Raw genomic sequence first — 20,210 nt, 5'->3', positions numbered from 1 at the left:
TGTACTGTATGTGCAGGTCAGTATGAACTGACGTGTTGTTTTCGCCAATCAATAGAAATGTAGTAAGTCAAATGGCCTTGGTCATTATGGGTTCTGAGTTTCGAGACAAAGAGCAGCTTTAAGGAAGGAGCATGCGTCTCGACCTAGTGGAAATATCCAAGCGACCATTATAAGTAGCATAAATGAAAATGAAAACATTAATTATAGTGTAACACACCACCGGCAATGTACACTGCCCATGAAGTCAACAGCTAAAAAGCTGCACACTGTGAGTGGGTAAATAAAGAATGATCAAGTATTCTGTTAGAAACCTAAATCAGTCATCTGTTAAGATTTCAAAACCGATTAATGTCCTGAGCATGTCAGGGAGCAACTTCTGCCCAACTCTTACACAACTCAAAAGACATTTTTCATCAGCATATAAATCAGTAAAATACTAGTGTTCCATTTTTATAATGTCACAGTTTAATGTAAACATCAAATAATATATCAATTTTTTTATTTTCTAGGAAAAAAAAACTAAAATGCTGCACAAATCTATATACCATCTGAGAATGAAAAAAAGGCCAGGTTACATTTATACATGCATAGAGGGAAAAGTACAAATTTCACAAATATTGTAGATCACTGAAACTACAAAGCACCCATAAACTTCATGTTCCAGGTTTATTTTTAAAACCTACGCAAAAACGTAACCTCACAGCTTTCATTTCTGAAAAACAGAGTGACTTTGAAATAAAAAAAGCGCGATTCACTTGATTGGTGCTCAATAAATCTTTGTTTTTCCTTGACTGGTTTGTTCCTGCACAAACAAAGCTTAGTGGGATTTCCAGAACCAAAAAAAAAAATCTTTAAAAAGTTCTTCCTTTCCTGAAAGATTCCTGCAGTGTGAATAAACCCTTCTATTTCAATGGTTAAAAAGGGGATCATTTTATTTAAACAGCGACTACAAAAGTGAGGCTTTGCACCTGTGCCTTCTCCCACGCCCTACGTCCTGGTTAAAAAGAAACACCTACAAAATGTTCAGTATTTACAGATATGTAGCAAGGGTGCACTCGCTGGTCAACACACCCCAGATGAGAACCAGAACACGGCTCACAAGAAAGCACTAGAGCAGAGTGGCAAACTTCAGAAAGACAGTGAGTTCTCCCAAGTATCGAGTGGTGCCTTCACGGTGCCTGGAATACAGCGAGCTTAGCTTTGTCGCCTTTCGTCTGCTTGTCAAAGCATAAACTGACCAGAAGACGCAAAATCTTTCGAAGACAGACTGGATGGCACTGGTGGGATGACTCCACTAGCTTCACGGCTATGCAAATCAGATGTTTAAGGTTGAAAGGTTGCAGATTAGATATAAAATACTTTAATGGAAAACAAAAACTCATAGCAGAAACAAGCCAGCGCCACATACTGTACCTATATTACTTCAAATCAGTGTATCCCAAACGCAAAACCTTCCCATCATCTAAGGCTCTGCAAGCGAGAATCGTGTCAAATAAAAGCCCGTCACTCTCCTGTTTCTGACAACTACGGTGTTGTTAAACTGCAGAACAGGCAAAACAAAATGAGAGCATGACTTCAACAAGGCCATCTCTCTGCAGAGTAGCAGCTTTCAGTAGAGTCGATGCATTTCTCAGACTTTGTCTTAACATGTAACTGTGGTTTAACTTAAAAGTTTAAATAAAGCTGGGCCGTTTTCAGTATGATGACTACAATAAGGATGAATCAAAAAATACTTCTTCTCTAGGCAAACATCTTATTTATATATTTATATACTGTACATACAGAATTATCAGAGTGCCACAGAAGATGGGTTTTCTTGAAACATTTACAAAAACAGCAAAGCCTTAAAAAAAAACGTTTCTTTTTGCTTAGCACAACTGTCATTTCTGTTTTCTGTTCATCGGAGTGGATGTGGTGAAATACTGAAACCTGGTTTGTGCCGAGTAGCTAGAAACACCACAAACAGCAAGGTGAATAAAATCCATGCAAGTGGAGAGTATGGAGATGTGTTCTACTGCGTGGTAATGTAATGATTATCAAAAGAAGAATGTAAAGACTTGCAAAGTGTTAAAAAAATATTAAAAGTGCAACACTGACAGGACCTACATTTTATTAATCCAAACAAAATAAAATGCAACTTGAGAATTCAACTGATAGGGTACTGAGAAACTAGCAAATACACCTTACAAAACATTACATAAGCACATACCATTCCATACCTATTCATTTTAGACTGGTATTCAATTGATTGGACCTAACTAAATGGAGGTACTATTTGTTGGAGTGGATCAAAGCCCAAGAGACAGAGGGAGAAGGAGGTCTTCCAAGCTCTAGGCTAGGGGGCATCTCCAGTCCAGTGCTCCTGACTTGGGGTGCAGCAGGTTCTGCATCTCTTGAAATCAGTGGCAGCGCCCTGCTGAACTGAAGAGATGAAGGTTTAACTGCAACGGGATTATCCCTATTTTCTGCTGCTGATGACTAGAAGGCGTGTGGGAAAACCTGCTGGATTCCTGACCCGAGATCTGGAGCTAGGATCCGAGCAGGGTGTCCCTGCTGGCATTGCGGATCTGCACCCTGGGCACATTCCCAACACTTGGGACTGCTGGGAGCTTCTAGCCTGGCCACCGCGATTCAGGAGCTTGGGGGAGAGTTTTCCGAAGACGTCCTTGCCGACCGCAAGAAAGACATTTATAAGGACTAACCAGAAGTTAAGGAGCAGGGTAACAGTATAAGACCACACAAAGTACAGCACAATTCTGTCTTTGTCGACAAACAAATCAAACTGTGCATTACAGTACCACTCTGCCAGGTCACTAAAACACCCTTTGCACACTTAAAACACCCTGAAAGCATTTCCAATTTGAACAGATATCAGTTGCAACTATCCGAGCACTACCAGGTGTATCAAACAAAGTGTAAAAAAAAAGGGGGCTCCAGGCGGATGCTGTAGTCTGATACACTGTCAAGAGACCTGCCTTCCACTTCAACTGCCCATCTATATAGCAACAGAGGAACATACTCTGCATGACAACCTGAACAAAAACAATAGGAACAGTAGAGAACTTTGGTCTGGATTTACAGAACACTGAGTCACTTAAATCTCTGATCTGTTAAACGTATTGAAAAAATCAGTAATCCTAAAGTCTGGAATTTTCAAAAGGGGCCTGATGTACCTCATTATCCTATGTCGGGGACTCCAGCATGTTTGTTTCTAAAACAATGCCTGGGTGGCCAGATGGATTCCTCAACCCCCTTCCTCTCCACTGGTGCCCTAAGAGCTAGCTGTCCTAATGAAGGAGTGCTAGCACTTAAAAGGTGAGTTTCAATATACACGAGTTTCCTCAACGTTCCCCGAAGACTCCTGAGCACAAAGGGTGAAAGAAAATGTGAGCAGGGTCTAACACACACACACACCGAAAGAGAAGAAGACTAGCAAGCCCTGTCCAACGTCCACAGCTGATTCGACCCATGTGATCTGACACAGGTGGACAGTGCATGAATCCTTTATCGGTGGTAAATAGGTGGGGGAGTTAGACTGATTTCTGGTAGGTTTTGGAGTTGGTGGTGGTTGAGGTGACAAGTCTAATTTGGCTACATCGTGGAAAATGCTCAAAAAATGGCAAGGCTAACACAAAAATGTGGTAAAGCACAATGCAAACTACGGTAAACCAAGAGAGAGCACAGCAAACGCATGGAGAATGAAGGGCAAAATCACAGAAATGCAGAGCATAATTATGCAGACAAATGAGTCATGAGCAAAGGGGCTTTTTGTTGTCAAATGCAGCTCGCCATCTCATCTCGCTCAAGTCAGTGGGACCCCGAGCCGCCGAGAGCAGGAGCTGCCTTGAGCGACACACACGACAGACTACTGAGGGAGGGAAGATGGAGGTTATTCGCTAGATGTTAAATTGCATGATAAAACCAAAAACACTAGGCAAATACAGTTACTTTAAGACCAATTAAGGACACAGGAGCGGATTTTAAAACGAAAAAAAACTACACCTACAAACAGGTGCGCATCCATGAAGTGATTACAGCTTTGAGTTCGGCCTAGGGACCCAACCATGGAGTTGGTGACACTCTTAAACGCCACTGCAATAAGCTGGAAACCTTCATTTCTTACTTTCAAAAGAAGGAAATTAAACTTGAATTCTTGCAAGAAAGACACCTTTGATGTATGTCAAGAAACATGAGCAGTACACCTCCAAAACAATTTTTCTTCTGTTATTTTGGCTTGTTTAACAATATATTTGATTTTCCATGTTGTCTTTTCAAGTCTTTTTTTGTTTTCAAATGGTTTATTATCATTTAAGTGAAGACTTTCTTAAATACACTGGAGATTCATCTGTTACAGAAACTCAGCAATGTGTCGTAATGTCAGCGCTAACATGGTACAGTAAATTAAGCATGTGGCATACATTTCACTCCTTTATATGTACAGGTTAGAGAAAAAATTAAGCTACTTCTATACAACGTTTGTGTTTTTGTTTTATTCGGTTAACCACTTGGCTGCCCCCACAATAAAACACAACCTCAACAATAAATGAACTTAACGTTATCTTTAAAAAAACACGAGCCCAGAAAAATCACTTCCATGATTTCACCTCGAGGGCTGAGTGCAGTGAAAAAGCACAAAGTCAAAGAAAAAGATTGTCCGGCAGCCAAGTGGTCAACCAGTTCTTGTGTGTTTTTGCTTTTTTTATATACTTTTTTAATATATCATTTTTAATTCACAGATATGTCAAACAGTAAAGGAATTGACAAGACTAATGCAAGTAAAAAATTAAAACGCAAAAATTCTATCTATAAAAACAACTTAAAAAAGCACTTGTTGAAAAGTTTTTTTTGTATTTCCGTTTTTTTCCTCTCTCTCATTTTGTGTGTTAATTAATTTGTTACACTTATTTAAAGTAAGAGTAGTATCCGTTGCTACTTGTTGAACTGCCTATGCTGAGCTCCTGTAACAGCGTTAGGGGGTCACTGTTCTTTTTGCCCTGCTCGGGCGCAGTTCGGGGCTTGGGGGGCGCCCTCAGAGCACTGGCATACGACATGGTGGGGGGCTTGCTCATGCCAGGGGTCTGGGGCCCCCCCCCGCCTGGGTCAGGGGCCGGCTGCTTCTTGGGCAGGAGCGGGGGGAACTGTCCCAGGTGCTGGAGGGAGCTGAAGTTGAAGGAGCCGGCCAGCTGCGCCGCGCCCTCCGGCTTCGCGTGCTCCTCCGCCGAACGCGCCGCCTTCGAGGACGCTGCTGTGCGGAGACAAGATGGAGAGAGAGAGAGACGAGGTTATTTCACAGCCTGGGCAGGGAAACGAGAACGCCTGTCCCTCCAAGTGCCTTCTCCCGTCCCGTCTGTTGTGAATAACCAGCAGCCGACTGCCCTCGTCATGATCACTTTCATCAAAGCCTTCGCTTCCCTCTCCTCCTGTCTCGAGGAGTCAGCTCTTTAAAACGGTCTTGAAAGACAAGTCACACATTTACATTTACAGATTAAAACAAGAAACTCAGATCCATTTGCATGGATGAGTTAAACCTCTGGAGACCAGGCCTTGGAACGAAGAGCTTTAATAATAAGCAACGCACAACCGCTACAGTAAGGGGTGAAAAACAAGCATCCTGCTGTCAAGCGGCCTGGGAAGTCCTGGTTCTTTTTCTACGCTCACCATCTCGAAGGAGGACAACACCGCGGCTCGCCTGCTACCTACTCAGCTGACCCGGGTCCCGATCTCTTAGCAGAACGAATAAAACCGCCCGAGCTTTAAAAACTGCTCAGCTACTGACCCATACGATCAATTTTGCATTATTATTACACATGTAATATATAAGCACACTATGTTTCCTCCTGCCACAACGGCCACGCTTTGCTCAAAAGAAAACGGTAGACAACAAAGAAAATGTTAAAAATTATCAGTGATGACAAAATTATCATCACGGAACACTCTGACAGTTACAGTAGGTCGCTGGCTTCCTTCACAAACAGCTAGAAGAGGCCCTGAAACGTTCACTGACTGCTCAGAAATGCAAACTCGGAGCCCAGGAAATCCTGTGCTGTAGATCCTACCCATGAGGTCCCTGTGGGGGACAACTCCGTTGGCTCCATTGCATGGAATGTTCTGGAATGGGAGAGCGGGGCTGCTGCCTGCCCACAGCTCTGCAGACGGGTAGCCATACGAGAGATGGTTGTGGGGGTCCTGGAGCTCCTTGCAGTGTGCGAGGCTGCCCTGGGGTGTGCCCGAATCGTCAGGGAACGGCTGCACAGAGCTGGAGGAGATCCGCCTTTGGTACAGTGGCCTGCCTGGTCCCCGGGGCTCATACTGCAACACAAAAAGGCAAACCGCATGCCGGCGACTTAGAAAGGACTAGAAACTGAGACTGAGCGAGCTACGAAACCAGATCCACTGTGGAGGCTTCATCAGGTAATGGAAAACCGTTTCGCGTCTGGCTTTGCAGACAAGCTCCTGCAGGCTGATCAGTGTGCTCTCGCCCCACGGCCAGGATGTGCATGACCTACGAGAGAAAGCAGCACTCGCCAGCCCAAACTGGCAGTGCTGCATCCTCCCAGTGTGCCTGCTGCGCACTCCGAGATTAATGAGAAGAACACCTAGGCTGGCCACACACAGTATGTGGGTCGAATTGCATTAAGAAAAGGCATGTTTAATGTTCGAGTTTTGGCAATTAAAGCTGCACACTCTGCTTTCCGCAGGAGGAGGAAAGGGGAAATCGATGCTCGCGGTGAGATCACTGCTGTTCTGTATTCATGCCCACAAGACGCTGGATAGCAGCTCCCCCACAACAACTGCCATGCCTTCGGGAGATCATCAACATCGGACTGGAAATCCTTCAAGGTGTCTTAATTACTGAGAAGGGCTGTGAGGAAACAGTCAGTGCCTCTAGAGAACCCCTCCGGGGCACTGTCGTGGATTTCACAGCTATAAAGGACGAGTATACCACTGGAGATTTTCATAATCCCTTCCTATTACAGGGACACGAAAGAACAATCTGCATTTCCCAGACAAGGGTATTAAAACGAAGAGTTCAGAATATGCAAGCATGCAGCAATCTTTTTTGCTGCTTTTTCAGTAATTCAACTCGCAAACTTGGACGGAAATTAAAGGGAACATTTTTACAGAGCTTTGTGTCTCACCAGTCTTCTACCAGAAGGCAATACAGATATCACCCAAAATTTCCTTCTTTGTAAACCTGATGACCAGAATTTGCACGATTTACACACCCGGCCACTATAATTCCACCACCTTCAAGCTACAAAAAAGTGTGTTTATTTCACCACAAGCCAACACAAAATCAGACAAATGCACAGTAAAAACGCAGAGAGCATCCCTACGGAAAACGTTCATGGATCAATTTTCCCATCTTCCTGCACTGCACTTCCAAGTGTTGTCTTGAGTCAGTGACTCATGGCGAAAGGAAGATGTTCACAAATTGCAAAGCCCTGTCTGAAAAGATTTTGCAATTCAGTGTTATCAGCTCCTGCATTTGCAGCAGATAACAGTTCTGCTTTAGAGGGATTTGAAGCTCATGTATTATTAATTTAGTCCCACTGAGCTGCTAACTAACAATTTATCCTCTCCGAGCACCACAGCAGGCTGAGAGAAGCCTGAACAATGTTTGTAACGTGCACAGCTGTTCTTTACCTGTGAGTGACATCTGAAATGGGCACCAGGGTAATGAAACAGACTTGCACAGGTAGGAAACTGGCCACAGAAAGAGCAAAATGATGATTCTTCTCTGAAGGTCTAGATCTGCATCTCTACAGAAACAAAACAGGCTCTCCGATATTTACACACTGAAGAGTTACTGTTATCACAGTCTTAAGTTTACAACTCTATCAACTGTACAGACCTAAAGGGTTACCTTCAATGTTATTTTAATATACTGTATATGCTCCAGTTTGGAATCAACAATTTCATAGGATATTTACTTCATGGCTATAAATACTAAACAGCTTAGGGGAAAACCACACCCACATGTAGAGAGAGACATCAGCCATTTGGCAGGAGTTCCTGTTAACTAGAGAAGCATCCCAGGAAGTCGGATATGAGCTACATCTGCATAAATGTGAGGTCCAATATGTCTCACAATATTACTCTAAGACAAGCTGGTTATTGGTACCAATCTGTCTACAAATCCAACTTACAGCTGGTACAAACAGTTAAAACTTGCTCATGCGGGAATTTCCCCAACAGCATCGACCTGAGCAACTTAATCCTGAATAAATGTCAGGTGACTCAATGCCCTTCCCGAAAGTACTGCACAAGAATGGATCTGCAGCACAACCCACAGAGGGCTGGGCAAGGAGATTCTTCACATTCTGCCCGGCCCAAGACATCCGACTTCTGCCCTCCGCAAGAAGGAACAGCCGCATGGCCGACAGCTGCGAAGACTGGGCGTCACACCCAAGGAAACATTCTGGGATTATCCCTTCGAGTTACTGCATAGCTAAATAAGGAGAGCAGTATCAGGTATCTCTTCTGGAGAACATACTCTGAACATAAATCAGAACACACTTTTTTGGGATAGTTTAGTAACAGGAAGCGATAAGGAACGGACCAAAAAAAAAAGGGAAAAGATACAAAACGGCTCCCATCAGCTCAGAAGGAAATGCAAAGCACTGGGAGGGTAGATCAAATAGAAACAAATTAAGAGTGAAATTTACGGCGGAACAGAGCAAGTTCTTGTGTTGTTTCTACAGCTGGGCGGAAGAGTTTTCGCGTATTCATAACACACACGCCTGCCGAATTCTGCCGCGTAGCTGTCAGTTACTCATGACATTTAAATCGCCACCTCTCCAGGGTTCATTTTCCCCCTTTCCACCAAACCGTTACATGTGCGCAGCTTCACACTTACACTTCACACACCTCCCTTCCCTTGTCAGAACAGCCCGCGGAGCGCCGCTCTGGTCACCAGGACCTCCGGGATCTGTGCCCTCCGCACTCCTCCGCGCTGCCTTCCCAGGTGTCTCAAAGCCCCCCGGAAAAAACACCCAACACTCTAACACACTGTTATCACCGTCCAAGACAACAGATGGTTCGTCACGCTCCCTGGCCCAGAAGCCTGGAGCGAAGGAACGAACCGTTTTTTAATCATGAAATAAGATGTCTGTTCACTTTTAACCTATTTCTCTCCCCAACGATACAGACAGAGCATTGCACAGCAATTAAAGCCCCTTGGGGCCAATTTTAGATTCCAGCGACGGTACCAGACAGGTGAAAAGATTAACTCTAAAGCTTTTAGGAAGTTGTTCTTTTTTTTTAATGATGTACGGTTTTTAAGAAAAAAACCAAAACATCGGTGAACAAATCTCCATCAGTGAACAAATCTACAAAGAAGACCTTGAAGGAATGCCAGTCTATTTTTTGTGGCATTTTAATCATTGTTTTTCTCCCAGGCAGAATATGAAGTAAAGCAGACTGTGGTTCCAATCCTACTTAAAATCCAGCTGTGAAAGGCAGAGGAGAACAGAACTGGAGCTCCGCTTAAAAAAATAACAACCGAAAGTAGGAGCGACAGAGGAACTGAAAAGAAAAGGCAGCCGAATACGAGACACCCATCAGCTCAGTCCTAGGAAATACAGAAGTGGTGGTGTCGCAAGGTGCCTGTACAACAACCGCCCAGCCCCTTGGCACCGCAGTCCACACCCACTCAAGACCCGCGCCTCTCACACCCCCTGGTGCCGGAATCTGGGTCCTAGCATTCTTGCAGGGAGTAGGAAGCCCGACATGCGTGTTCACCTGGACGCGCACACGCGCAGACAGCTGAAGCTGGGGGAGCGGCAGGCAAGCTCTCCAACCCACTCGCTCGCACGCGCTCACACACGGCTCACACTCGCGAGCACGAGCACACACCTCACACTCGCACGCACGCGGCTCACACTCGCACGCACACCCAGGACACCCCCCGTCTTACCTCTTCTACATTGTGAAGGGAGGCAGCGGACACTGTTCGTGGAGAGAGGGGGTCAAAGGGCTCTTGGCTGGGGGCGGAGTGCTGCTGCTGTTGCTGCTGCTGCTGCTGCTGCTGCTGCAGCTGCAGGAGGTGCACCTGCTCCTGTCTGTGGGCCAGGGCCGGCGGCACGCCGAAGTGGAAGCCCTGCCCCAGCACGTGGCTGGGTGGCAGGCCGGGGTGAGTCCACTGGGCCTCGGGCAGAAGGTACTTCACGGGCGGCGGGGTGGTGCGGCCCGCGGGCAGGGGGAAAGCGGGGTTGTACATCGGCGCCTGGGGCTGCTGCTGGAAGGCCTGGCTGTTGATCATCTCCAGCTCGCGGCTGACGTCCCCGAAGGGCGCGGGGAAGGGGCCGCTGTGGCTGGCGGTGGCGGTGGGCGAGGGGAGCCCCCTGGGGCTGCAGGGCTGGACCTGCCGGTACTGCAGCAGGCGTGACTGCGGGGGGGGCATCATCTCGGCCGGGTCCCGCTGCTCGCCCTGGTCCTGGGGTGCCATCTCCCTCAGGAGGCCAGGGAACCTAAAAGCGAATTGTGTCGGCCGTGAACAATGAGAACCGGAGCCTTTCTTCAAAACACTGCCTTTTCTAGTCTGTCCGCCCTGTACCCCCCCAGCAGAACATCAAGCACTTCCATCCACCCAGTTACTATCGGCTTCTTCCATCCCGGGGTCGTGGGGGAGCCGGAGCCTATCCCAGCAAGCATTGGGCACAAAGCAGGATACACCCTGGACAGGGCGCCAGCCCATCTCAGGGCAGACAGACACACTCACATTATTATCCCAGGAACCCTATTATCCTATTATCCCTATTAAACCCTATTAGGCCTATTATCCCAGAAACCAATTCACCTAGCAGTAGGTCTTTGGACTGTGGGAGGAAACCCACGCAAACCTGGGGAGAACATGCAAACTCCATGCAGACAGCACCCTGGGATTTGAACCCAGGACCCCAACACTGCGAGGCAGCAATGCTAAGCACTGCGCCACCATTCCAATCTGAATACAGCATCAGGCGCAATGCCTGCATCCGACGCCAGCTGCAATATGAGTAAGCTGGAACGCACATCACCAACCTTTGGAAAGCCGGCCCCGTGTCCTCCTCGGCGCCGGCGCCCAGCCTCCAGTTGGCGCGCAGCAGCTGTGCGGGGAAGCGCAGGGCAGGCTGGGCCAGGTGCGCCAGGGGGAAGGCCACGCCCCCCGGCAGGAAGTGGCTGTGCTCATTCCACTGGCTCAGCCGGGCCTGCTGGCTCAGCGCTTCTAGGGCCGAGGCGCCTGGGACGTCTGTGCGGAGAGAACAGAGCGGAGCTGGTCAGTCTGCACCGAGCGGCGAGGAGAAACCAAGCCAATCTCGGCACTCCCTGTGCGAAACTCGAAAATCTTGGAGCGGTTCCTACAGGGCGCACCAACTCCAGTCCTTGAGTGCTGGCATCTTTGCAGATGTTTTCTTTTCAAAAAGGCTCTTAAAAGCCCAAACAAGATCGCTACAGCCTTGACTGAGCCACTTTACTAAACATCTCCCAACTGTACAGGCGTGCAGCTGCATTCAAGAGACCTAAACACTGGACCCGAGCTGTACCACCTGTAGTGAGCAGACAGCTGATTTACTCCAGTAATAACTCACATGTTCTACAATGGCAAACAAAAGTACTGAGAAGAGAAAAACGGTTGATGCAGAGTAAAAACCGCTGATCTCTACTCGATGAATATCGCTCCTGAAGGAGATGTGATAAAATCACAGCCCACTGCCCAAGATAAAACACACGATTGGCTCATGCCCACATACCGAGTCCTTCCAGCATGGGATCCGAGTTTTCATCCGGGAAGCTGCCAAGCCGGCTGGGCTGGGGGGGCGGCGGCGGGTGGCTGGGGGGGTTGAGCTGAGGAACTGACCGAAGGGAATTATTCATCTCCTCTGGCATCAGACCAGGGACAGGCGGCTCGGCGGCCATGGACTCCAGGCTGGGGGACTGCAGGCCCCTGTGAGGCAGAGGGGTGTTGAAGAAGGAGGGGGCGTGTCCAGCGGGGAAGACCGGGGACAGCTGGGACGAGTGCTGATGCATCTGGCTGGGGTGCTGAGGAGGCAAGCTGTTCTGCTGCTGCTGCAGCCGGAAAGGGGGGCGAGGCAGGGGGTACTGGTGAGGGAACTGGCGGCTGCTGGGGTGGGGAGGGAAGCCAGGGTTTGGGGGCGCCAGGTGAAAGCCGAGCTGCCTCTGGCCGGGATTGTCTTTCCGGTGGAGCCTGGCGTTGGGGAACCCCAGCGGGCCCTGGGAGTCTGGACTCCGGCTCTGTCCTGTATCCAAGTCTCCCTGGGGAAAGGAAGAAGAACAATCTGATATCCAAAGGCAAAAAGAACTTCCCATCTCCCCTTACTGCCCTTGTTTTGCCCCAGCAAGTCTGGATCCCTTTGATACTACCAACCAGACGAGCTGGGGCAGAGAGGCCGTTCGCTTGTAATTGTTCTCTTGTGAAACAACGTTTTCTACCAATGCTGATCGAGCGCCTTCTCGGTGGAAGCTACTGCTCGACTCGATTCGCAATCTGAACGACACGTGAACTAAGGCCACAGCCCCACGGAATGAGTTAAAAGAGGTGTCACGATTCGTTAAATCACTTTACCGCTACGCCAAATTAAAATAAAAAATTAAGTAAAATATGCACCTGCTTTTCTTTTGACTCAGGGAGTTTTCTTTCCGGGGTCTGAAGTCTGCTCGGGTCCAGTTTTGGATTTGCATCTATTTTCCCTGCACACAATCAGACAATTAGCGGAAATCTACATGTCCTGTCGGCACACCAGCTTCTTGTAAATGGATGTGCACACCCAGCAGAAGGGCAATTATAAAGACACTTCACTCCTTCTTTTGCCTATAATGCCCCTCTGTAACAATAAACTGAAGAGAGCAGTCTGTCACGGGACAGAGCTGGGAACAAGTTTGGAGGTAAACTGACACATCTGACAGTATTTGTACTGAAGACACACATGTGCACACATTTAAAAAACGTAAATATAATATTCATTTTACAAATGTTTTATTAAAACAATGACCACCGCCTATGGCTTAATTTGATGGATTTTCTTTAACAAATAAGTCCAGAACCACCTTGAACAGGAGGCACTGCTGTTTTATCCCATAGGAGACCCCAGGACATCAAATGATATCCCACATTTTCTGATCTCTGGGATTAACACGGATACTCGGGAGTGGATTGGTTTCCTGTGGAAAACACAGGAACCGTGTGGCCCCCCTCCTGCAGGGACCTGCGGCACTGTTTTGAGTTTTTTCCGCCCACAGTTACCTAGTTTCACTGGAAATGGACATTTGATGGTAGTGTGTTACCCTATTACCACACTCCACTACCCAGAAAGACCATGGAGCAACCAAATGCGATTTACAGTTATGGCAAGGTGCTATCTGCCCGGCTTCACAGCTGTCTGCACGGTTTCACGCAAAGACAAGGCTGACCCTGTGCTAGAACAACCAAGCACGACTTGAGCCACCCGTCCGCAGGCCCTCCAGAGCCCTGTGACACGAGCAGAGTGTACGGAAAGCCAAGCACCGTTCCGGCTGGGGTCCTGCGGGTCCTTCTCCTGGCCCGGCGGCGGGTTGAGCCCGATGGGCGAGGGGAGACTGGTTCCATAGGGAATCGGGGACCCCCGGCCGTGCGCCTGCAGCAGGTTCATGTTGTAAGCCATGGCGGCCTGGTGACTCATGATTCGGGGATCCACTGCAAACCGGCCTTGGTAGCCTGGCCAGGGAACCTGCGGGTGGGGGGGAGGGAGACACACTTAACAGCAAGGAACAACATAATTAACAATCCAGCAACACGGAGGGAAAGGTAGCAAGCTAATCGACTAGACCTCATAACAGAACCTCAGTCCTGCCTCTCCGGAGGACAGAGCACAATAAGAGCCCGCAGCTCAGTCTGTGGTGGAGCCACGAGTGAGCCGGGAGCCCGGCTGGACCAGCCAGCCAGCCTCTTTCTAGAACACGAACACGGACACCACATCCTGGGCCTTCTGTGAACCGCATGAGGTAACCAGGGAAGATTAATTGCAGGATGCTTGGTAATGGAATATAAAAAAAACAGAAAAGGGAATTACGAAAGATGTTATACGTTTTCGCATATAAATAAGCATCATTAATAAGAGCAATAAATGGCAAATCTGAGGCGAGAGGCAGGGGGCACAAACAAAACTTTCAGTTATTTACCTTTTATTTATGCAGCTTAAAAAGAAACAACTAAAAAGCTTCATTTTGCCAGCAGAAAATTAATCATGGCACCAGCTATCAACATGACACTGTGAAAGAAGAATTAATGTTGTTCTTCTTTTTGTGATTTACAAGGAAGAATAATTAAACATGCCTTGTACATGAAAATACTGTTTGTTTTTTACCCTGAATGTACAAAACCAGAAAAAGAACATTTTTTTTCCACAACAGTGCACGTAGCACTCTTATACCAAAGCTAATTTGGCTTCCTTATAGTTTGTTCCTTGCATAATTTCTAAAATGGTGCACAAACCGATGCAAGGTTCTGTAAAAGCCAGTGATGTTTAACAACTAGATGGTTAGAAAAGGTGACTGGAGAATACATCGTCTCACAGAGCACAGCAAAGAAACTGCAGAGCAGTACTGTTCTCCTCAGATCTTCGCTACGAGATCAGACGCTGCCTCTAAAGATTAATGCTTTTGTTTTTTTCATTCTGTGTTCAAACACAGCTCCGAGATCGGTCTAATCTCTCGTGAGGGAATGTGGATTTTATCTACAGGCAAATACCTCAAACAGCACTAGAGAACCTCAGACGAGCAAGAAGCTGAAAACCAGGGAGGAGAGATGAAGAGAAGGAAGATGAGCACCAGCACAGCAAACCAATCTCATCTTCTGGGGAACGAACCCTGACAGAACCAGCACCTACACTGACAATGGGAATTTTAAAAAGCCTTGATCTTCTGCAGAAGAGGCGCTGCTATTTTGCAGAAGGAAAAACAAAATTTCACCATTATCGGGCGCCATCTTGACCACCACACACATACTTCTGCTCTGGACTCGGAAAAGGAGCAACAGGTACATTTCTAGACTTGGAATGTTCTGTATTGACAGGGTAAATGAATTCAAGGAATTTAACTCTTCCAAGGAATCAAAATCCTCAAAGGAAAAGGCAACCAGGTGGACTAGTCAGAATCAACAGTGAAACACAAACCAGGGGCCAAGTGTAAACTGTGGGGAAATGTATCTCACACCAGAGGAATGTTTTTACATAACGGGTTGCGTGAGTCTGAACAAGCTGCTCAACCATGTTGTCAAAACCAACTCCCTGGTTTCTTTAAAGAACCAACTTAAGAGACTATAACTAAGATCTATCCTTATGCTCTGCCAGTAAATGAGAATCCAATGAATTCACTATGATTCATTCCAAAAATCCTTCTGCATTGCTTATACACAGTCTTCTCACAAATGAAAATCCCAAGATACTGAGGATGAAGCATAAATCATTCAGATTACTTCACACCTCAATGGCATAGTTCAAGATTTGGTGCTGCTGTTCAGATCTTCTGAGCCGATTTCAAAGGGGCAGCTGTAACTTGGTCTTGTGGCGTCCGAAGCCAAATACTGTTAAGCATGAATCCCAAGAGAATTCAAAGACAAAACAATTCACAGTAACATCAGGCTGGCAACGGAACAGGACAGATATAAAAACAGGTATAAGGTGAAACTCACAAGTCTAAAGGAAAAAAGCAATTTATTTCACAACACCTGCTGTTATTAATTTTTAATAATTAGAATCTTAATACCCATGAAGAGAAACAAAGGTGCTTTTTTTTATTGCTTTCTGTAATTTTCATGCTGCTTTGAAACAGTCCTTTTACTAAATGCATTTAAAATTCTCCATCTTGGCACGACAGACCCTCATTGAGCTTCAGCGATATTCTATGAAATTTCCAGTAAGTGACAAATGGAATTTTAGTTGCATCAGGCCTGCATCTCCAAAAACTGGCTTGAACTCATGGTTCTTGCCACTTACAAACTGCAGCAGGAAAAGCATTAAGCAGCACTGCATTTGTGATGCAGTTTTATTGTCCCTAAATATACCGTAAAGGGCAAATCTCTCATGCCATGATGCAGATGGCCACTGATTTAGGAATAAACTGATAAAACATTTCAACTTTGGCACCTGCTGTTAACTGAATCCTCAAAACAACTTAACGATTGCAAACTTCAACTGTGAACACAATGAAGGCAAGAACCAATATTAAACCACTGGGTTCCTCTCCTTTCATACATACTCATCCTACTAACCTGCAATAGAGTACACGAGACTGCTTTTCATCTTAGACCGAACAAATCTTTGATTCAGATAATATCTGCTCTACCCAAGTGTAACCGCAGGTGTGAAAATGACAAAGACGTCCCAGTTAAGACCTGCCTAGCAGCCTTAGATGCTTGATTGTGGTAAAAGCGCTCTTTTGAAGCATATTTTATCTCACAATTTAAAGGTGACCTCTGCGATATGACTCAAAATAAAAGTCTGCGCAGCATTAGGTCATAAACATGCCTCAACTCGACCACAAGGAAAGGCAGAAAACCTCAGGGTCAGGGACTGAATGTATGTAAATACAAAGGAAAGTGATGTTAACTACAGCCTTGTGTGACAAAAACACAAAAAATAAAGATTAAACAAATGTACAGTAAAACAAAAATTCATAGATTTACAATTAGAAATAAAACTTTTATTCCTCCACTAAAACAGTGACAGCGGAGTTTTTCCACTCTAAACATGTTAAGGTTTTTTTCAGTAAGTGCACCAAGGCTGTAACATTTCCCACGAAATGACAAAACATGTGACTGCAAAGCAACGGTTTCATAAAGCGACAGCAAGGACTGAAGAACAGGAGCGAAGGCACTTCGCTGCTCATTACTAATGAAAGACCTGCCTTCTGTTAATTCCTGCCGAGACGCAACGAATCGGCCTCATTTCATTCCTCACCTCGAGGGTGCGAGGACGTACTGGAACATAAAGCAGAATTATCACAATACTTCTCCTTGGTCACAGCGATACGCCATAGCAGCACCTACAGTGATGTTGAACAATCACACCGGACGCGTATTACAGCAGCTACGAGTTCAGAGGATGACCCACGCTGTATGAACTACTAGTCCTTGCCAGTCATTGCTCCTGAAAAGTGTTTCCTGGCCATCCAGTCAAATACAGCGCAGGCAAGACACTACAGCTCATGGCGGGGGACACCAGACACCATGAAAACATGCTGATCTGCAGACCAGGAGGCACGCCGACGTCAAGCTGGACAAGCAGAGACCAGAGAACCAAGAGGATTCTGTTTCCCTTAAAATGCACAAAAAAAGCTCAATAACACTGATCTAACTAAATGACTGAGAAAAAATGAGCAAGCTCCAGACAGGATCGTAACTGGAGAAGTTCTGCTGGTCTGGGGTGCGGGCTGGGCTGACTGGCACGGCAGAGCGACAGCTGCAGCTGGCCTAGGTCCCCTCCTCGGGCAGGCATGCCGCAGCGACCTCTGCATCTGGCCGCAGGGCTGCCTGGGAGGTTGCCGGGTTGGCAGAGAGCTGCGCTGCTCCTCCGCTCCAGCCCCAGCCCTGCTGTGTGCTCTGGAGGGCTTGCAGAGCAAAGGCACGCAGTGTGTGCGCTGCTAACAGGGGACAGCGGCAGACCGGCGCCACCTGGAGGACGGAAATGAAGAGCCAACTCTGCGTGTGGGGGGGGAGTAGGGGAGTGTATAACAAACAACGGGTAAATCCCTGCGGGAAAAAAAATAAAGGACAAAAGACAAACGGGACTTCCAAACATGCTAAAACAGGACTGGGTACTTACAGGCAAAGGCACCGACATGACCATGTTGCCTCCGTAGACCGCAGGCACGTACAGGATGCTGGTCCCGGTGTGGGGATCGATCCGCTGGACCGGGCTGGGAGACTTCCCCATGGCGGCGCTGGCTCCCAGGGGAGGCGTGAACGCGCGGATCGGGTTCCCCATCAGCACCGCGGGGCTGGGCTGCACTGGGGTGGGAACAGACAGCGACACGAGCCGTCAGGCCACCAGGAGGGTCCCGGCACGGCCTCTGCTCCCCGGCAGAAAGCATGACGCGGGGGTCCCCTTCGCTCGCTTCCCGAGCCATTTACACCTTCCGAGTCGCAGCCGAAAACGAGGGGGGACCGGTTGGACGGGGTGACCTAGTTTGTAAAGCTTTTTTAATAGCCTTCAGCAAAGCCCAGAGCTTCAATTAACCAATCACGCTCTCCCTTCTGAAACCCGCGTGACGGTGCTCAGCAGGCGCTCGCTATTAGTGGAGTGGACTGAACAGTGCTGTGAACAACGTCGTCACACGAAGGAAGCAAAAACGACTTTACAGCCGTTTTCCTGGTATTTATTAAATTTGCTCACCCTTGAACGCTGCGATCAGTTGCATAACCAAGGGTAAAACGCCTTAGTTCCTAGCGCTCAGGCTGAGCGACCGGCGAGCTCAGTGATAAAGAAAATGCACATTGTCCCCGACCATATTAAAATTCTGAAAAATTTCATTTTCTCCAAATTACATTTAAGTAAACGAGACGCCTTCCTTGCATTCCTTACCCACGGTGAAAGCCTCTATTGATTCAAATCAAATAAAGCCGCAATGGCCTCATTAATCTTCAGATGATGAGAAAATTAAGCTTTGCAGAGCAGGTCCCAGAAGGCTGAATCGCAGCTCTGAGCTTTAGCTAACACGGATTCATATCTAAAGGGAAGTGGGCCCTCAGCGATGTCTGCGAAATGCAGAGGACAAGCAAGGCGCCAGGCTGACATCTCGCAAGAAGATTCGCCCTCCCTGCGATGCAGAGCTGTGTCACCACCGAGCACAGGACCAGAGTGGTGGCGCCAAGGCACACTGACACATGGCATTGTCATATACAGAGCAGGCTTGTGTCATCGACAAGAAGGCTTTCCGCGCAGGGTAAGCATCACATCACACGTGCGAGAACAGGTGAGAGAGACCCAGGTGGTTTTGGTATTACAGAGGATGACCGCTGCTGACTGGACTGAAAGCACAGCACATTTTCCAGACATCAGGAGCCATCCTAAAAGGAGTACTCAGAGGCACTAACTGCTAATTCAAGTTAAACTGAGAGCACAGCTGTACTATACTGCAGCCTGTTGTGACAGAAAGCGTTTGCTAATGTGTATTACGCCTGCAGTCCAGCCTCAGGGTTTACACGCAGATCTCTTTCAAAGTGTTCACGTGATTTACCAGGGAACCACAACAGAAACTTCCAGGAAACACGAGGAGATAATTACTACAGATGCAGCCATTCAAAACGAGCAGGCGATACCGCATTATTTTGCGGTGCGCTTTACGGAGTCTACCGCGAGTTACCGTAAATTCTCGTATAGTACCTCAAGTAAATTAATAGTATCCGGAATTTCCGCAAGGTGGAGCTAATAAAGCTCAACCTCTCATGTTTGAGCTGTCGCCATCAAAGTCTTTAACGAAGATATTACTAATAGTTTTAATAATGAATGACCTTGGACAAGCTGTAAACTCAAAGTATTGCCCTGGTCCACATTCTTTTTTTCATTGACCGTCTTTGTAAAAGTAACACCACAGCATTTCGCAATCACGCATTTGTTTCTAATCATGCAAAGTACAGTAATGTTTGAGAATCGATTCACCATGACTTTCACATGCTCATAAAAGAGATTGATTTAGGAACATAAACATATTACCGTATGCAAACTGTACTGTATACAGTATGTATATGTATATTTAATGTCTTTACTGTGCCCGTTTTAGTATTGAATATTTATATGGAATTTTACCACTGAAGGGAAATCTTAGTAGCTGAGCATAAAAAGAATAGGAGCATACTGTAACGCGTGTGAATGCCATAAACAATATTAATTTTGGAACATAAACATACAGTATATGGCTGGTCTCGGTACTTTAATGAAAAAATACACACCGGTATTCCATTTCTCCTTAAACATTTTAAGCATCGAAGTCTTTAACTAACGTCAACAAGCATACTTTTAGAATTTGATTAAAAGGGAATATAATATGGAATCGCTCTATTACAGAGCTTCTCACACTGGTTGGAATGGACAGGTATCAGGCACGAAGCTACTAAGAAACCTTCTGAGACAACAGGGCTGTTGCTTTCAGAGATTCCTTGATGGTGCAAAGTTATATACCTGTATAACTGGAAACTCAAAGCATCAGATTTCAACAAAGTATTTTCTTTCAGC

At 46.7% G+C, this 20,210-nt stretch overlaps 1 protein-coding gene across 3 annotated transcripts in view; it reads right to left on the bottom strand.

Annotated features, from left to right (window-relative positions):
- Positions 1-447: 447 nt before the first annotated feature.
- The window catches only part of helz (helicase with zinc finger), a 69,372-nt gene continuing 49,609 nt past the window's right edge, over positions 448-20,210 (bottom strand). For 2 of the 3 annotated variants that reach the window (XM_088927031.1, XM_088927032.1), the window contains exons 24-31: positions 17,802-17,986; positions 13,508-13,709; positions 12,611-12,693; positions 11,736-12,258; positions 11,026-11,233; positions 9,920-10,472; positions 6,057-6,309; positions 448-5,245 (exon numbers count right to left, since the gene is read on the bottom strand). In XM_088927031.1, the coding sequence (XP_088783157.1) occupies positions 4,902-5,245; positions 6,057-6,309; positions 9,920-10,472; positions 11,026-11,233; positions 11,736-12,258; positions 12,611-12,693; positions 13,508-13,709; positions 17,802-17,986 (2,351 nt within the window). In that variant the 3' untranslated portion in view covers positions 448-4,901. The remainder of the gene's footprint in view (positions 5,246-6,056; positions 6,310-9,919; positions 10,473-11,025; positions 11,234-11,735; positions 12,259-12,610; positions 12,694-13,507; positions 13,710-17,801; positions 17,987-20,210) is intronic. The other variant, XM_088927033.1, reaches the window with a different exon arrangement.

This window comes from Atractosteus spatula, chromosome 11 (assembly GCF_055471065.1).
Source record: "Atractosteus spatula isolate fAtrSpa1 chromosome 11, fAtrSpa1.hap1, whole genome shotgun sequence".
Taxonomy (NCBI): domain Eukaryota; kingdom Metazoa; phylum Chordata; class Actinopteri; order Semionotiformes; family Lepisosteidae; genus Atractosteus; species Atractosteus spatula.
This window is presented reverse-complemented; position numbering and strand designations above follow the sequence as displayed.